Raw genomic sequence first — 13944 nt, forward strand, 5'->3', positions numbered from 1 at the left:
AGAGATACAGAGGGCACCCCAAAACCTTTCAGTGTTTCTAGTGCCCTAAAAGCAAGTAGAGTCCAAAATATTAGTCTTCCAGTCTTCTTTTAGAAAAGTCCATTATCTGAAATGTGGAAATTGGTAATGGTGTAACGGAAAGGTTAATCATATTGCAAGTCAACCACCCAATTATTGTGAAAATTCTGAGCATTTCGGTGGCTGAGATCTATGCTCACAACACTTGTCAATATCCTCCTACAAAGAATGTTTATTCTCCAGAGTCCTCTAGACTAAATCCCCTCTCCCTCCCTAGAATAAATTTCTCACAGTCTTTTTCTAACAGTGTAATCTTCCGTAAAGCTCTCATTAATCTTCCTGTGGAGGAGGAATGTTTTAAGAAAGGGATCGCCTGTCAGCTGGTTAGCAATCATTTTCTGCCTTTGGGAACTTACAGAAGGCCAGGCTACATTTCTATAAGTCAGGACCATCACACATCAGAAAATGCTCATCAGCTTTGCCAGACTCTTGATTATACCATCTTGGTGGAGGTCAAGTTTCACTGAAAGTCCACATTTACTTTATAATATATAACCTTTGCAATTTTGTCTGAATGCTGAAAACTTTAGATATTTTCCCCATTTTTTTCCATAATGGAAAGATAGGATCTAAAATAACTCGTTTCTCATTAAAAAAAAAAATAAGTGTGTGAAACATAACACCATGGTATATCATCTTGTTTCAAGGGTATAAATGTCACTTTTCCAAATATGTGTTTAGGTTCTGGAAGAAAATGACAAAAACATTACCTTGTAAAGAACAAAAGAAAAGAAAAAGTTATTTCCTTTGTTTTAAAATGAAACAATAGCCATCTTTCCAGATAAAGCAATTGCTCCTTTCCAGCCTTTTTTTTTTTTCAGTATGTGCTTAATGTTGTTTGTTGTAGTTTCAAATAAAAAATCATAGTATCAGTGTTTTCATGGATCAAGTTTTAGAAGGAATTTCTCTGCAGTGACAAATATTGGAAAGTAGGTCTAGTGGGTTAGAAGATCAGAGTTGGGAGAGATGATAGATAAAACAATACCCAGCAATAAGGAATAAGCATTTGAAATGTAAGGATTCTATACTTACAGTTTGATTGACCAGGATATAGTAGGGAGAGGGGGCAAAATGAAAGGTTATTGACTTCATTATCTTTATTGGATATTTCTTTGCTATAGTGGGTAAATTAGAAGATGAGGTTATAATCCAATAAAAGGGGCTAGAAAATATATGATTAAATATGGCTACCCAATATATTTAGTCATATATTTAATCAGAGGCTCCTAACAAGACAGAATGTAAACCTACTATAAAGGCTTCCCAAGGTAAGTAAAACAGGATGGATAATGTCAACACTTGTCATACATATATACATATATACATTCAAACACACACATACATACATACATACATACATACAGCCAGAAAGCTCTCACTCACCCTCTGAGAAGAGTGTGTCTTTAGGTCCCCACAAGACATCTATCACTAACACTCAGCTATAGTTTAACAGGCAAGTAGGCATTTTGTAATTAGAAAATACAACTTAATGGGGTGCTTGGGTGGCTCAGTTGGTTAAGCATATGACTTCAGATCAGGCCATGAACTCTTGGTGCATGGGTTTGAGCCCCGCATCAGGCTCTGTGCTGACAGCTCAGAACCTGGAGCCTACTTCTAATTCTGTGTCTTCCTTTCTGTTCTTCCCCCATGCACACTCTGTCTCCTTCTCTCTCTCTCAAAAATAAATAATATTTTTTAATTTTAAAGAATAATACAATCTAAGAGGCAAGCAAAAATGAGCTGTAATTTTACAGATGAATTCTAGAAGTTGAGGCTGACTGAAGAATATCAACCTTACCATGTTAGGTAAAACATACTGATCCTGGAATATGAAAGGATAATCAAGGGCCACACAATGAAACCACTTGCTTTCTCTCTGACTCCCCAAGATTTCTGACACAGTTCAGTTTTTACTGCATCAAAACACTGTGTTAGGCTTGATGGGAAAATTAACAAGCATATAAGACCTGTTCAACTTCGAGAAGGTTATAATTTGATATTTATGTCTCTATATGATTTATGGTATAGTAGTAAGTTTGAATCTTGTCTTCACCACTTATTAAATTTAGGAATTTGGTTTAGTTGTTTAACTTCTCTACCTTTCAAATCACCCTTTCAGGGTTGTTGTGAAGACCAGAGATATTAAATCTTAATAGTCTAGTACATACCAAACACTCAATAAATGGTAACTCTTATTATGTGTTCATACACATGAACCATGCTCACTTTCACTTTCTTCAAATAAAGGAACAAAAAATAGAAATTAGAACAAACCAGTCAGTTAACAATTATAGTTTTAATAATTATAACTTAAGATTTCAGAGAAATATCGCCCACTTATCCCAAATTGGCTTCTATGTAAGTATAGTTCCATAGATACAGACTGTGTGCAAAGAGAATTAGACTGTGGAGTCTCATGTTATGATAAAAAAATAATGAGCTTGAAAAGAATAGCCCCTTTATCTAATTATCATATAAAACCTTTAATACTGGGAGAGGAAAAGAATTAAAAGAAATAGAAAATAATTAGAAATGGAAAATTTTCTTAGAGAGATACTTCAGTTGATTTTCCATGAAGGTGAATTTAAACAATAAAATAAATTTTGAGAAGAGAGAGCAAACTAAAAGGAAAGTAAGGTTAATGCTAATATCTCTTAAACAAAACAATCACAGCTTGACACAGTATAATTTAAGTGATAAAGAGCATGAATTCTGAAGTCAAACTGCTGAGGTTCAAATCCTGGCTCTGGATTTACAGTACTTTTTGACAACTTTTTTACTTCTTTATACATCAGAATGGGAATAATACTAGTACATTTCTTATTATAGCATTATGATAATTAAATGAGTTAACGTATGCAAAATGCTTAGAACGGTGCCTGGTGCATAGTAGGTCCTAAACAAATGTGATTATCATCATCACCATCATCATTACAATTATAATTACAGATATGGTGAGCACAATTCCGAAAACCATCTCAAAAGAGGCAATTTCATAGAGCCAATATGGAACGTTTCTTCTGCATATTGATTAACTTGTGGTTAGTTAATTTATTTGGTGAAATATTCTGCCAATGTGTCCAAAACCAAAGGTTTGATTATCCTGTGGGTCTGCTGGCTGCATTCCATGACCACATTAAGACACTAATACTGACCAGCTGTATTCAACAAATTCTCCTGGTTTTAACAAAGGTGACAGGTAAGAAAATGTAAACTGATTAATCTAAATTCATGAAAAACTTTAGGAAAAATGAATGTACAAATAAATTCCTATTGATCATAGTTTTATCACACGATCTTAATATAAGTTGTTTGTAGAAAAAAAATAGAGACAAAAAAATGACTTAAACAAGATCACATGATTACTTTGTATTACTTTGTGTCAGGGCTAGAAATCTTAGCCCATATTTCTTTTTGTTTTGTTTTTCCATTATCCTGTATTCATTAAATATAAAATGCTTTTGTTATCTTTGAGAACTTCCTATTTAGAAAATTCTATTTCTGTCATTATAGTTTATTATGCCATTATGAAAAACTTTGTTTCAACGACAGAATGTGGAATTTTGAGGCCATCATAAGACTTCCTTATGAGAAAAATGGGAAGCCATTTTGAGGTTTTGAGCACAGAAAGAGAGACCTTACCTGACTTAAGTTTTCAAAAGATCACTTTGCCTTAAGAACAGATGATGGGGAAGGGCAGGGATCAATTAGGTGGTTATCACCGTAATCCAGCTGAGGGATGACAGTGCCTTGGACTGGGATTGCAGCAAAGAGAATGGCAATAAGTTGTCAAAGTCTGGATATGCTTGTATGGTAGCACAACAACATTTCCTTTTATGTTAGATGTGAAGTGTGAGAGAAAAGAGGAGTCATGAAGGCAAGAGAATATAAATCTTCATTGAGGAAGTTCTAATGTTTTTAACTAAATGCCTCTTGCTACAGTCTAAACAATGACTTACTCATCTTCACCTCTATGAAAAGAGGTCCATCACCATCTGTACAATGTGCTCTTGTAAATCTAGACGCAGCCAGAATCATATACTATGTGCTATGAAAAATACCGAACAATGGCTCCTGAACTCAAAGGAGTTTATCATTTAGTAAATGAAACACTCTCTAAGTAGAAGGGAGATATGTTTAACAGCACTGCAAATGTAGCCAGAAGTTGCAGCCTTATGTTAAACTGTAACCCTTCTGGGCATGCCTGCACAAATAGGAGAACCAAGCCCACCAAATGTCCATCAGCAGGAGAGACAGAAGAGAAGGAGATAGAATGCATTTCTCAGGAAGTGGAAGAATCAAACATCTGAAGGGAAAGCTAACTCTAGTTATAATGTAGTGTTACTACTTGGCTTGGTTCCCTGTTCAGCTCCCTATGGACTCATATATGAATTCATATCTCTTCCAGGGAAGGGAGAGAACTATGAACTAAGAATTTAAAAGGCCATTTCCCCCCAAATTCTCTAAGATATGAGAGTAACGGCCAATACCACTCTGATAGATGCCCATAGAATATAACCCAGAAAGGCAGAGAAACACCAAGTGTGGCAGGCTTTGGCATCTCAGGGACCCCATGCATCATTGTCAATAACCACTGGTACAGGGAACAGCATCTTCAGAAGCTCAGGTGTTCACTGTCATGACAATTCCCTATGATCTGTCATTAGGACCCAGCAGAGGTAAGGCAGGCAGAGAGAGGAATATAAGGGGTAGATGTATCATGTAACTGACTTTTTCACAAGCAACCATGTAAGAGACTCAGAAATACTTGTCTGAACTCAGCTATATTATTAGCAAAAGCCAGAGAGGTAAGTTATATTGCCATCTTTGTTCTGCTTTAAAATAGTGATGAAAGGGGCCCCTTGTTGGCTCAGTCAGTTAAGCTTCCAACTTTGGCTCAGGTCATGACCTCGCAGTTCGTGGGTTTAAGCTACACATTGGGCTCTGTGCTGACAGCTCAGAGCCTGGAGCCTGCTTCAGATTCTGTGTGTGTGTCTCTCTCTGCCCCTTCCCAACTTGTGCATTCTCTCTCTCTCTCTTTCTCCCTCCCTCAAAATTAAATAAACATTAAAAAAATAATGATGATGGGATGAGTTCTTTACATTCTAGTTACTCACTGCAACATTTTATATAATTATATTTCACAGTTAGGCAGTCTGTATACCCCAAAGCTCACATATTTGCCACATCTGTTTAAAGTACCCAGAATCCAGGAAGATAGCCTCTTCATGGATATTTAAGAGAATGAATTTTGAAAAAACAGACAACTCTTCTTTTGGAAATGGCAAACATGAGAATATTTTTAAGACAAGTGCCCTTCATAAAAGCAGTCATTTTACAAAATCAATAAAAACGATATCTGTAGGTCCTCATACATATATTACCAACCTTATTTTGTAGAACACAACAATGCTGCTTACGTCCCTTTCACTCATGAAGGAAATAATATTCCTTTTTTTAAATACTTTTTTAAGACTTGCTTTAAATGGCTTCACACAACTGCATCATGTTGAAGAAGCCAAAATGACATTTGTGGCAGTATGCCAATTTTACTCAAATTTAATAATTTTTTCTTAATTTTGAATTACTTTTTGACCTGAATTCTGTTTATCCTCAAAAGAGAGTATTTGTTTGTTTATTTATTTATTTGTATTTCTAGCCTACCTTCTTTTCAAAAGTCTCTAGTACCTCTAGGTCCAGATGATACTGAGATTAGTATTATTACTATTACAGACATTATCACTTCAAGGACAGAGGGACTCCATGCACGTGGTGAGGATGTCCACACAATTACTACTCAGTGTCCTAGAGAAGAGGATTAGCGGTTGAGGTATTTCAATAGGTGAGATATATGTTGTATTCTAGCCAGTAGTGGAGATGCAAGGAGAAAAGGAATCTGGAAGATGAGTGTGACAGAGTCAGGGATCAGTGGAGGCTTTCCATTAAGTAAACTCAGTAGGTTCCTTGGAAAAATTAAGCAGTTCCTTTGCGCAATATTATTAATAGGCAAATTAAACAAGATACCTGTTATGTCAAAACCATGTGAAAAACACAGTGATACTGAAAATCTATTCCCACAAAAGTACATATGATCTAGAAAGAAGAGCATAGGTTTTGGAAGCCACCACCTGCTTTTTCAGGAGTCACATGCTGAAAGCATCGCTCAGCCACCCCATCCATGTAAAAGAGCACATTGTCAGCTTCCACGGTTCAGCTGCATTTGGCCAGCCATTCATATTCCCTATCTTAATATATACTTCACTGCTACCCCTCCTCCACAAACACCTCATTAAGACTTCTATGCTTTTTGAAGGCATAAACATGGGTGTGCTTTAAGGGGCTGGGGAGTGGGAAGGGCCAGAAGCAACTAAAAAGAATGGTTTTCTAGAATAAAAAACATTCTGGCAACAACTTCCCACCTTTTTCTGAAGTAGTTTCATCGTCATGTCATTGACTGCCCTGCTCTTGTCTAGCAGGAAAATGACAATGAGATCTAGAGCTAAGGTTCAGCCCAGCAGACCCTCTTTGGAGTCAGAATGTCCAGATTTGTGACAGCAAGTATACGTGAGCCAAAATGTGCATGTGTGTGTATGTGAGCGTGCATGCGTGTGTAAGAAAGAGTGACAGAGATTGAGGTTTACCTTCCAATGAGGGAGAACTCTCCCACAACGCCCAGGCGCCGCATGGCACTCAGGAGGCCTCGGACAGTCATGCCTTCGCAGAAGCAGACGACCACTCTGGCTTTGGGAAGCCTCTCCCGAAGCTTGCGCAGGAGTCTGTCAAAGCTCTTTTCCCCAGCATTGCTGTAGATTTTGTCTGAGTGGGCGATGCAGAGGCCTTCCTGGGCAGCCAGCTCTTTGAAAGCATCCATTCCGCTCTCCCCATAATTCCCTGTCCAGAAACAATCAGCAGATGTTCAAGACAACCTGGCAGTGCAGCACTAACAAACTTGAATAAAGACTCATTAATTGCAAGGAATGGAGAGGACAGACTTGCCAAATAATTTGTAAATATAACTGGAACTGAAGGAAGATTTGGATGGATTCAAGAGAGTAATCAATTGTAATCAAATAATCAACCCTGTGAAAATAATGAGAAACTAACCAGGGCATCCCCAGTGAAACAAGTTTTGAGAAATAAAGGACTACTGCCCTATTTTACAGCAGCAATTAGTAGTGGTTGTCACAGATTTTAGCAATGTGGGAAAGATCACCATACTGAGGTAAGAGGTCAATCAATACAATGAGAAGTCCTGTTTATTTGAAGGCTCACTTCTCTGGCTTCCAGTTAGTTAAGAGGCAGACACTCATGATGATAGCAAACCCTACAGCACTTTCATGAAGAGTAAGCAAAACAAATGGAACACTTGGCCAAGCCAGAATAAGTAGACAAGAACTAGATGCATGGTTTAGTCAAAATCCATGATCCTCTGATGAAGTGATAGGATAATGGGAGATTTGGCCTTATTTAACTATAATTCTAAAATAAAGCGTACTTTAAGAACTTATAGAAATCAGTGAAATAAAAACAAATATCACATTATACCAGTTTTCCATTTCTCTATTTCACTGCTGACTCTAGCCCCCATCTTAGTGTCCTCTATACCTCTACCCGTTTCCCCAAGTTTGGAGATTTTGACACCTCTGCAGATGATCCAATACCACATCCCCCAAGTTTCTCAACCCCCTCTGTCCAGTGATATTTCCTATAACTCCCCACACACACACCTCCATGGTCACACTTTAGACCTTGTTGTCACAAATGTTTCCAATATCTCTGAATGTAGCTGTCAAACATCCCAGTCTCTATTTATTTCCCCTTATCTTTCAAGCGCATACATTCTGCTACCCCTACTCCAACATTTCTTCGACCCTATGGAAACCTCAAATCCATTCACTTCCCGATCTTTCTTTCCATCCTCCCTTTCATTTGCCTCTTAGCCCAAGGGCTCATATCTTATAGCCTATCCTCATAATTACTCCCTTACAAATTCTTTAACTCCCTGTGTCTTCCTGACAAACTTCAATTCTAGTTAAACCAAACCATTCACCTATTCTATGTCTACACTTGAGGACCTAAGTATGCCTGGAAAAACCCAAAGTCTTGATGACTGGTCTTACTAAAACTTCATAAGCAATCATATGAAAAGGGGCATTCAATATTGCAAGGAAATCATACAACATCTCTTCCATAAATAAAATCCCCTAGTCCCTAACATGATTATTTCATCCTTACTCTTTCCTCTTTAAATCTCCAAGCTATTGACCCCACCTCCAACCCCCATCTCAGCTGGGATCTTAATTTCATATTTCAGTAAGAACACAGAAACAACCAGACAAAAACTAACTCAGCCACACACCACAACATCTACAAAGTTTTCTTTGTTGGCACTCATTTCTCTTGCGTTTCTCCAGCTGCAAATTTGAAGTGTTTCCATCTTAGGAGAGAGCCAACTCTTACTCATAAACACTAGGTCTCATTGCTTTTTGTCTATTCAAGAACTTTATCCTGCAATTGTCCCCTCTCTTTGGTAAAAATCAATTATTTCCTTCTACTGGTGTCAATAAAAATTAAAAAATAAAAATATTTGGACCCTTTTTCCCACTTGAGTTACTACCTCATTTGCCACTCCTAGTCACAGCCTAGCTCTGTGTTTGGTTCACCATCTGCCATTCTCTCCTTTACCACTCTTCCCATACCCTCAGAATCTTCTCCTTTTTAGGTCACCAAAAATTTCCCTGTTGCCTATGTTATGATCTGTTCTCTGTCTTCATCTTTATTAACTACTCAACTGCATTCAACAGCTGGCCACACCCACCCTGACATCCTCTCAGTATCAGTCTCTGTAACGCATTCTTTCATGATTTACTCACCATTTACTGACTACTCCTTGATGTATGTTGCTAGATTTTCCTCCTCTGCTCAACCTAGAATATTGCCATGCCATGACCTGATCGCATTCAGTCACATTCCTTCAAACACCATTTGAATATTATGGTTGAATCCCAAACATAAGTCTGCAGACCAGACTGCCCTTTGGAGCAAGATTAACATACTCAGTTGCACGCTGATACATCCACTTACAGACATCACAAACTTATTTGAAACAGAATGTTTTCCCTCTCCACCTTGCAAACCTGCTCTTTCCAGGCATCTGCTGCTAGTAAATAATGCCATTTCCCACCACACTACTCAATAACAAAGTTTAGGAACTCTTTTGATTTCTAGCCTTTTTTCTAATGTTCCAGATCCATTCCACAGATTGTGTCTCTAAAACATTTCTAAGCTAGTATCCTCCATTTTAACCTCAGTCATCCTAAACCAAGTGTCTTAGGTCAGGTTCCCTGAAAACAGAGCTGAGATAAAGATTCTTGTTCAACTTACTTATTAAGAAGAAGAGCTAGAGTGGAAACTAATTTGACAATAAACTATTTGTAAAAAATAAAAAAATAAAAAAAAATAAATAAAAAAAAGGAAGAAGAAGAAGAGCTAGAGAATCAGTAGACAGGTCAGGAATCTTAAGCAGGAATGTCATCTAGCCACTGATTAGCTTCAGTATGATCCACAAGGAAGTGCTACAGCAAAAACTATAGTACAAAGTTAGCCCCACCTTTAGGCAAGAGGACCCCTTTGCCAGTCAGTCATTGGCTAAGGTCCATAAGATGGGAGGTGGGCCACAGGTAGCCTCTCAGGAAGGAATCAACTGAGATTTATAAATGCTTACTTTCAAAGTAGCTGGGAGGTTGGGGTACAAGGCAGCTACACGGAATCTGGACATGCCATTAACAGCATTCTCTATTCCAAGTAATTGTCAGTTCATGCCTCTACAGCTATCCTATACCCTGATTAGTCTCCGTGCATCTACTCTTGTTCCCAATGATTCATTCCACACCTGACAAACAGAGTGATCAGTTAAGGTGTAAATCAGATTATATCACTCCTCTTCAAAAAGCTTCCAATCGCTTTCCAACATACTTGGATTGACTCCTTCCCCCAAACTGCCAGGCCTTTACATGGACTAAGCCTTTCTACTTCTCCACTCACATCTCTGCTCACTTGCCCTCTCCCACCTTCTCTAGACCAATAGCCTTCTCCCTCTCCTTGGAATACCATAAACCCACTTATGCCTCTATATTACCTGTTTCCATCTTATCTCAACATAAATATCATCCCTTATGAAAAACCTTTTCTGATCAGTTACCTTAAGGAAACCTCCCAGTAAATCCTGTTCATGTCCCTTGATATTATCTTAGAACATATATCTGATACTTTTTCTTGTTTATTTTTCTCGTCCCTCTAGAATATAAGCTCCGTGGGAATACCTCATTATGACTTATCCAATGACGTATCCTTAATATTTAGAATAATTCTAGACACTAAATAAACATAAATGTTCATTTGCTCTAACAGCACAATACAAAAAGGAGCAAAGTTTAGAAGTAAGCAACTTGAACAAAATAAGCAAAAGTGGATGATAAGCATATGAAAAAAATTACTGGATCTCATTAATTATCAAGACATGCCACTAAAACAAGGTATTTTCTCACCTAGCAGATTGCCAGAATTACAAAAATTAATAATATTCAATGTTGGCAAGACAATAATACATTTCCTTTTGGTGAAAGCAATTCAAATTTTTGGTAGACAATTTGGCAGTAGTTTTCAAAAATTTTTGAGGTAAATATCAGTATTTAATATATACATTATACAATAAATACATTAATAGTTAATAAATACATAAATAGTTAATAGTTAAATTTATTAACAGTTAAGTCAAAATAATTTTAAAAGAATGATACTCCTCCAAAAAAAAAAAACAAACACAAAGAACTTAGGACTTAAAGTTCAACATCTATAAAAGTTTCATGGGCACTATAATAAAACCTAATTAGAGTTTTCTATATTGTTGTAATCCAGTCCAATGAAGCCCAAATGGAAGGATTAAAACATCACAAAATCCTCAGCTCCATGGACTGTGGAAAAACATCATGGCTCAGACAAGAGGCATTGACTGATTATAGGGGTGAAAACTAGCTGAAAAGTGAACACTCATTTGTCTACAGAAGAAAGTTTGAGAAAGGATATCAAATGCCAGTTTACCATAGTAAATACACCAGGTACACAAATACCACTAGCCAACTCTCTTAGAAAAAGCACTATCATCAGTTTGTTGTTACAGGGCAATAACTTCATTGCTAAAGTGCCATCCTTGGATTTCAATTACAGAAAACTATTTTATTCCCTGCTTAAAATAAATGCAGACTAACTGAGCAAGAATGTTCTATGTATTCAAATAACAAAATCTTTGTTTTCTAAATCTAGTAAAGGTCTTAGATATACTCTGTCTAAACCCCTCAGGTTACAGACAAGGAAATTGAACCACAATGGGGCAATGGCTCACCAACAGGCATGAAGCTTGTTGTGTTAGAACTAGAGCATCTGTGAATGACGTGACTCCTAGGTTACCGCTCTTTTTTCTTAATAGCAAAAGTCAATTAAATGTGCATGTTTTCATGGTCCAAAAAAAATGTCTGCGTAGGTCAAATGGTTTCATATTTGTCCCATTTACTGTATTCATATTTTCTTGTTCACAGAGCAATTCTTCATTATAGAAATTGATAGCTGAATATCATGCATTGGGCCGTGTTTAAACTGCCCATTTTTCTCATAGTGCCCAAAAGTCTCCAAAGTAACACATAAATTTCCATGAAAGGAGTTCTACCATAGGAAAAACAACAATAATACCTTGTATGTTTATAAGTGTTTATACTTTAAAAATTTAATTCATAAACATTATCTTCTCTTAGAACAACTCTTAGAACAACAGCCCTATTGTACTCATTATATTGATAATAGTACTAGGTACAAAGACCAAAAAATGGGAAAAATTGCCTACACATAGTTCAAAATCATGTTACTTTCATTTAGTAGCAAAAGAATTAATGACATGACATGGACAAGTATAAGTATCTAACAGAGGTGCTATCGGTTAGGAATCAGGAAATCCTGCCTAAAGAATGTGCCACTTGTTAGAAAGGATATGGAGAAAAGAGATACTTTGTACACTATTGGTGGGGATACAAACTGGTATAGCCATTAGGAAAACAGTATGAGTTTCTTTAAAAAATTCTGAGTAGAACTACCATAAGATCCAGCAAACCCATTACTATATATATTTAAAGGAAATAAAATCAGCATTTCACGGAGATACCAACATTCTATGTTCATGGCAGCATTATTCACAATAGCCAAGATATGAAAACAACCTAAGTTCCCATCAATGGATGAATGGATACAGAAAATGTGGTCGAGTATATAATGGAATATTAGCTAACAATAAAAGGAAATCCTGCCATTTGCAACAACATGGCTGAACGTGGAGGACATTATTCTAAGTGAAATAAGCCAGACATAGAAAGACAAATACTACAGGATCTTATTTATGTGTGGAATCTGAAAGAGTGAAACCCATAGAGCCAGAGAGTAGAATAGTGATTACCAGGGGTTGAGGAGTGGAAAAAATGAGAAGATTTTGGTCAAAGGGTACAAACATTCAGTTACAAAATGAGTAAGCTGTGGGTGTCGAATGCACAGCATATTGACTATATAGTTGATGATATATATTATTATACATAATAATATATAGTTAATGATATATATTATATACTTGAAATTTGCTAAGAGAATAGATCTTAAATGATCTTACCCCCTCCACCCCCACCCCACATACATGTAACTAAGTGAGGTAATGGCTGCCTGTGTAAATTAACTTGATTGTGGCAATAATTTCACAATGTATATGTCTATCAAACCATTACATAGTACACCTTAAATAGCTACAATTTCATTTGTCAATTATACCTCATTAAAACTGGGGAGTACCTTTATTCTTTGTCTTAAAATATAAATAGATTTTCCACAGAGAGAAAGAAAACTGGTGAACAGTTCCTCTTTGCCTCTCTCCCAGGTTATGAGCAAACAGTGCCAGACTGAAACCAAAATACTCCGCACTGAGCCCACCTCTGCCTCCCCTCCCCCTTCCATTCTGTTGCATAGGCCTCCTCTTGCCCTTCTCTGGCATTGAGGAACTTATTTAGATAGTTCTGTGTGCAATCCTAAAAGGAACTGTGAATGTATAAAGAAGTGACTCTAAATAAAACTCTCAGGAAATAAAGGGCTATGTAAGTGTAAACACTTAGACTTGGTATAGAGCTTCAAATTTTCATTCAATTAGCAAACAGTTTATTGAACTCTCAAACTGAAAAACTTCCTGGGCTCTGCACTTAAAGAGTTGCCAAGAAATATTGGACATTGGCTCCTTCAATTTGATGAATATTTACTATGTGTCTGGCACTGTGCAGCACATCTTAGCGTTTCGTTAATTAATCACAACTCCACAAAAAAAAAAAAAGTTTTACAGAAGAGGACATAGAAGCTCTAACATGTTAAGTAACTTGCCCAAGGTCATACAGAGATGGATCCAGGATTTCACATCTAACTCAGAACTTCTTGCTTATCACCATCACTTCATACTGCCTCCTACATGAACTTATACATATAGTGGTGAGAGCATGACACAACCACACAAAATACAGCAACAATAATAAGTTATAAATGCTACATGGGAAATGAAAAATACCATAATACCAAATTTCAGAATAAGAAAATAGAGATGATGAGAAAATGCCTGTTATAAAAGTAGGAATGAAACTGGACTTTGAAAAATATAAGCAAGAGACTGGCATTCAGGGTGAATGGGAACAAATGAGAATCCACAAAAAAGATATTTTAAAGCAATGAGTAGAGAAGTCCCACTGGAGCAGAAGGCTCATGCTTTATAGAACTATACTCTATATAACGGATCCC

The 13944-nt window shown here is 36.8% G+C and overlaps 1 protein-coding gene across 1 annotated transcript in view; it reads right to left on the bottom strand.

Moving 5' to 3' along the window:
* Nucleotides 1–13944, bottom strand: part of GRM1 (glutamate metabotropic receptor 1) — a 398454-nt gene that overhangs the window by 272717 nt on the left and 111793 nt on the right. The window contains exon 2 of the mRNA XM_077776070.1: nucleotides 6720–6969. Coding sequence (XP_077632196.1) covers nucleotides 6720–6969 — 250 coding nt within the window. The remainder of the gene's footprint in view (nucleotides 1–6719; nucleotides 6970–13944) is intronic.

The sequence above is a fragment of the Crocuta crocuta genome, unplaced genomic scaffold (assembly GCF_008692635.1).
Source record: "Crocuta crocuta isolate KB4526 unplaced genomic scaffold, BGI_CrCroc_1.0 scaffold25, whole genome shotgun sequence".
NCBI classification, from domain to species: domain Eukaryota; kingdom Metazoa; phylum Chordata; class Mammalia; order Carnivora; family Hyaenidae; genus Crocuta; species Crocuta crocuta.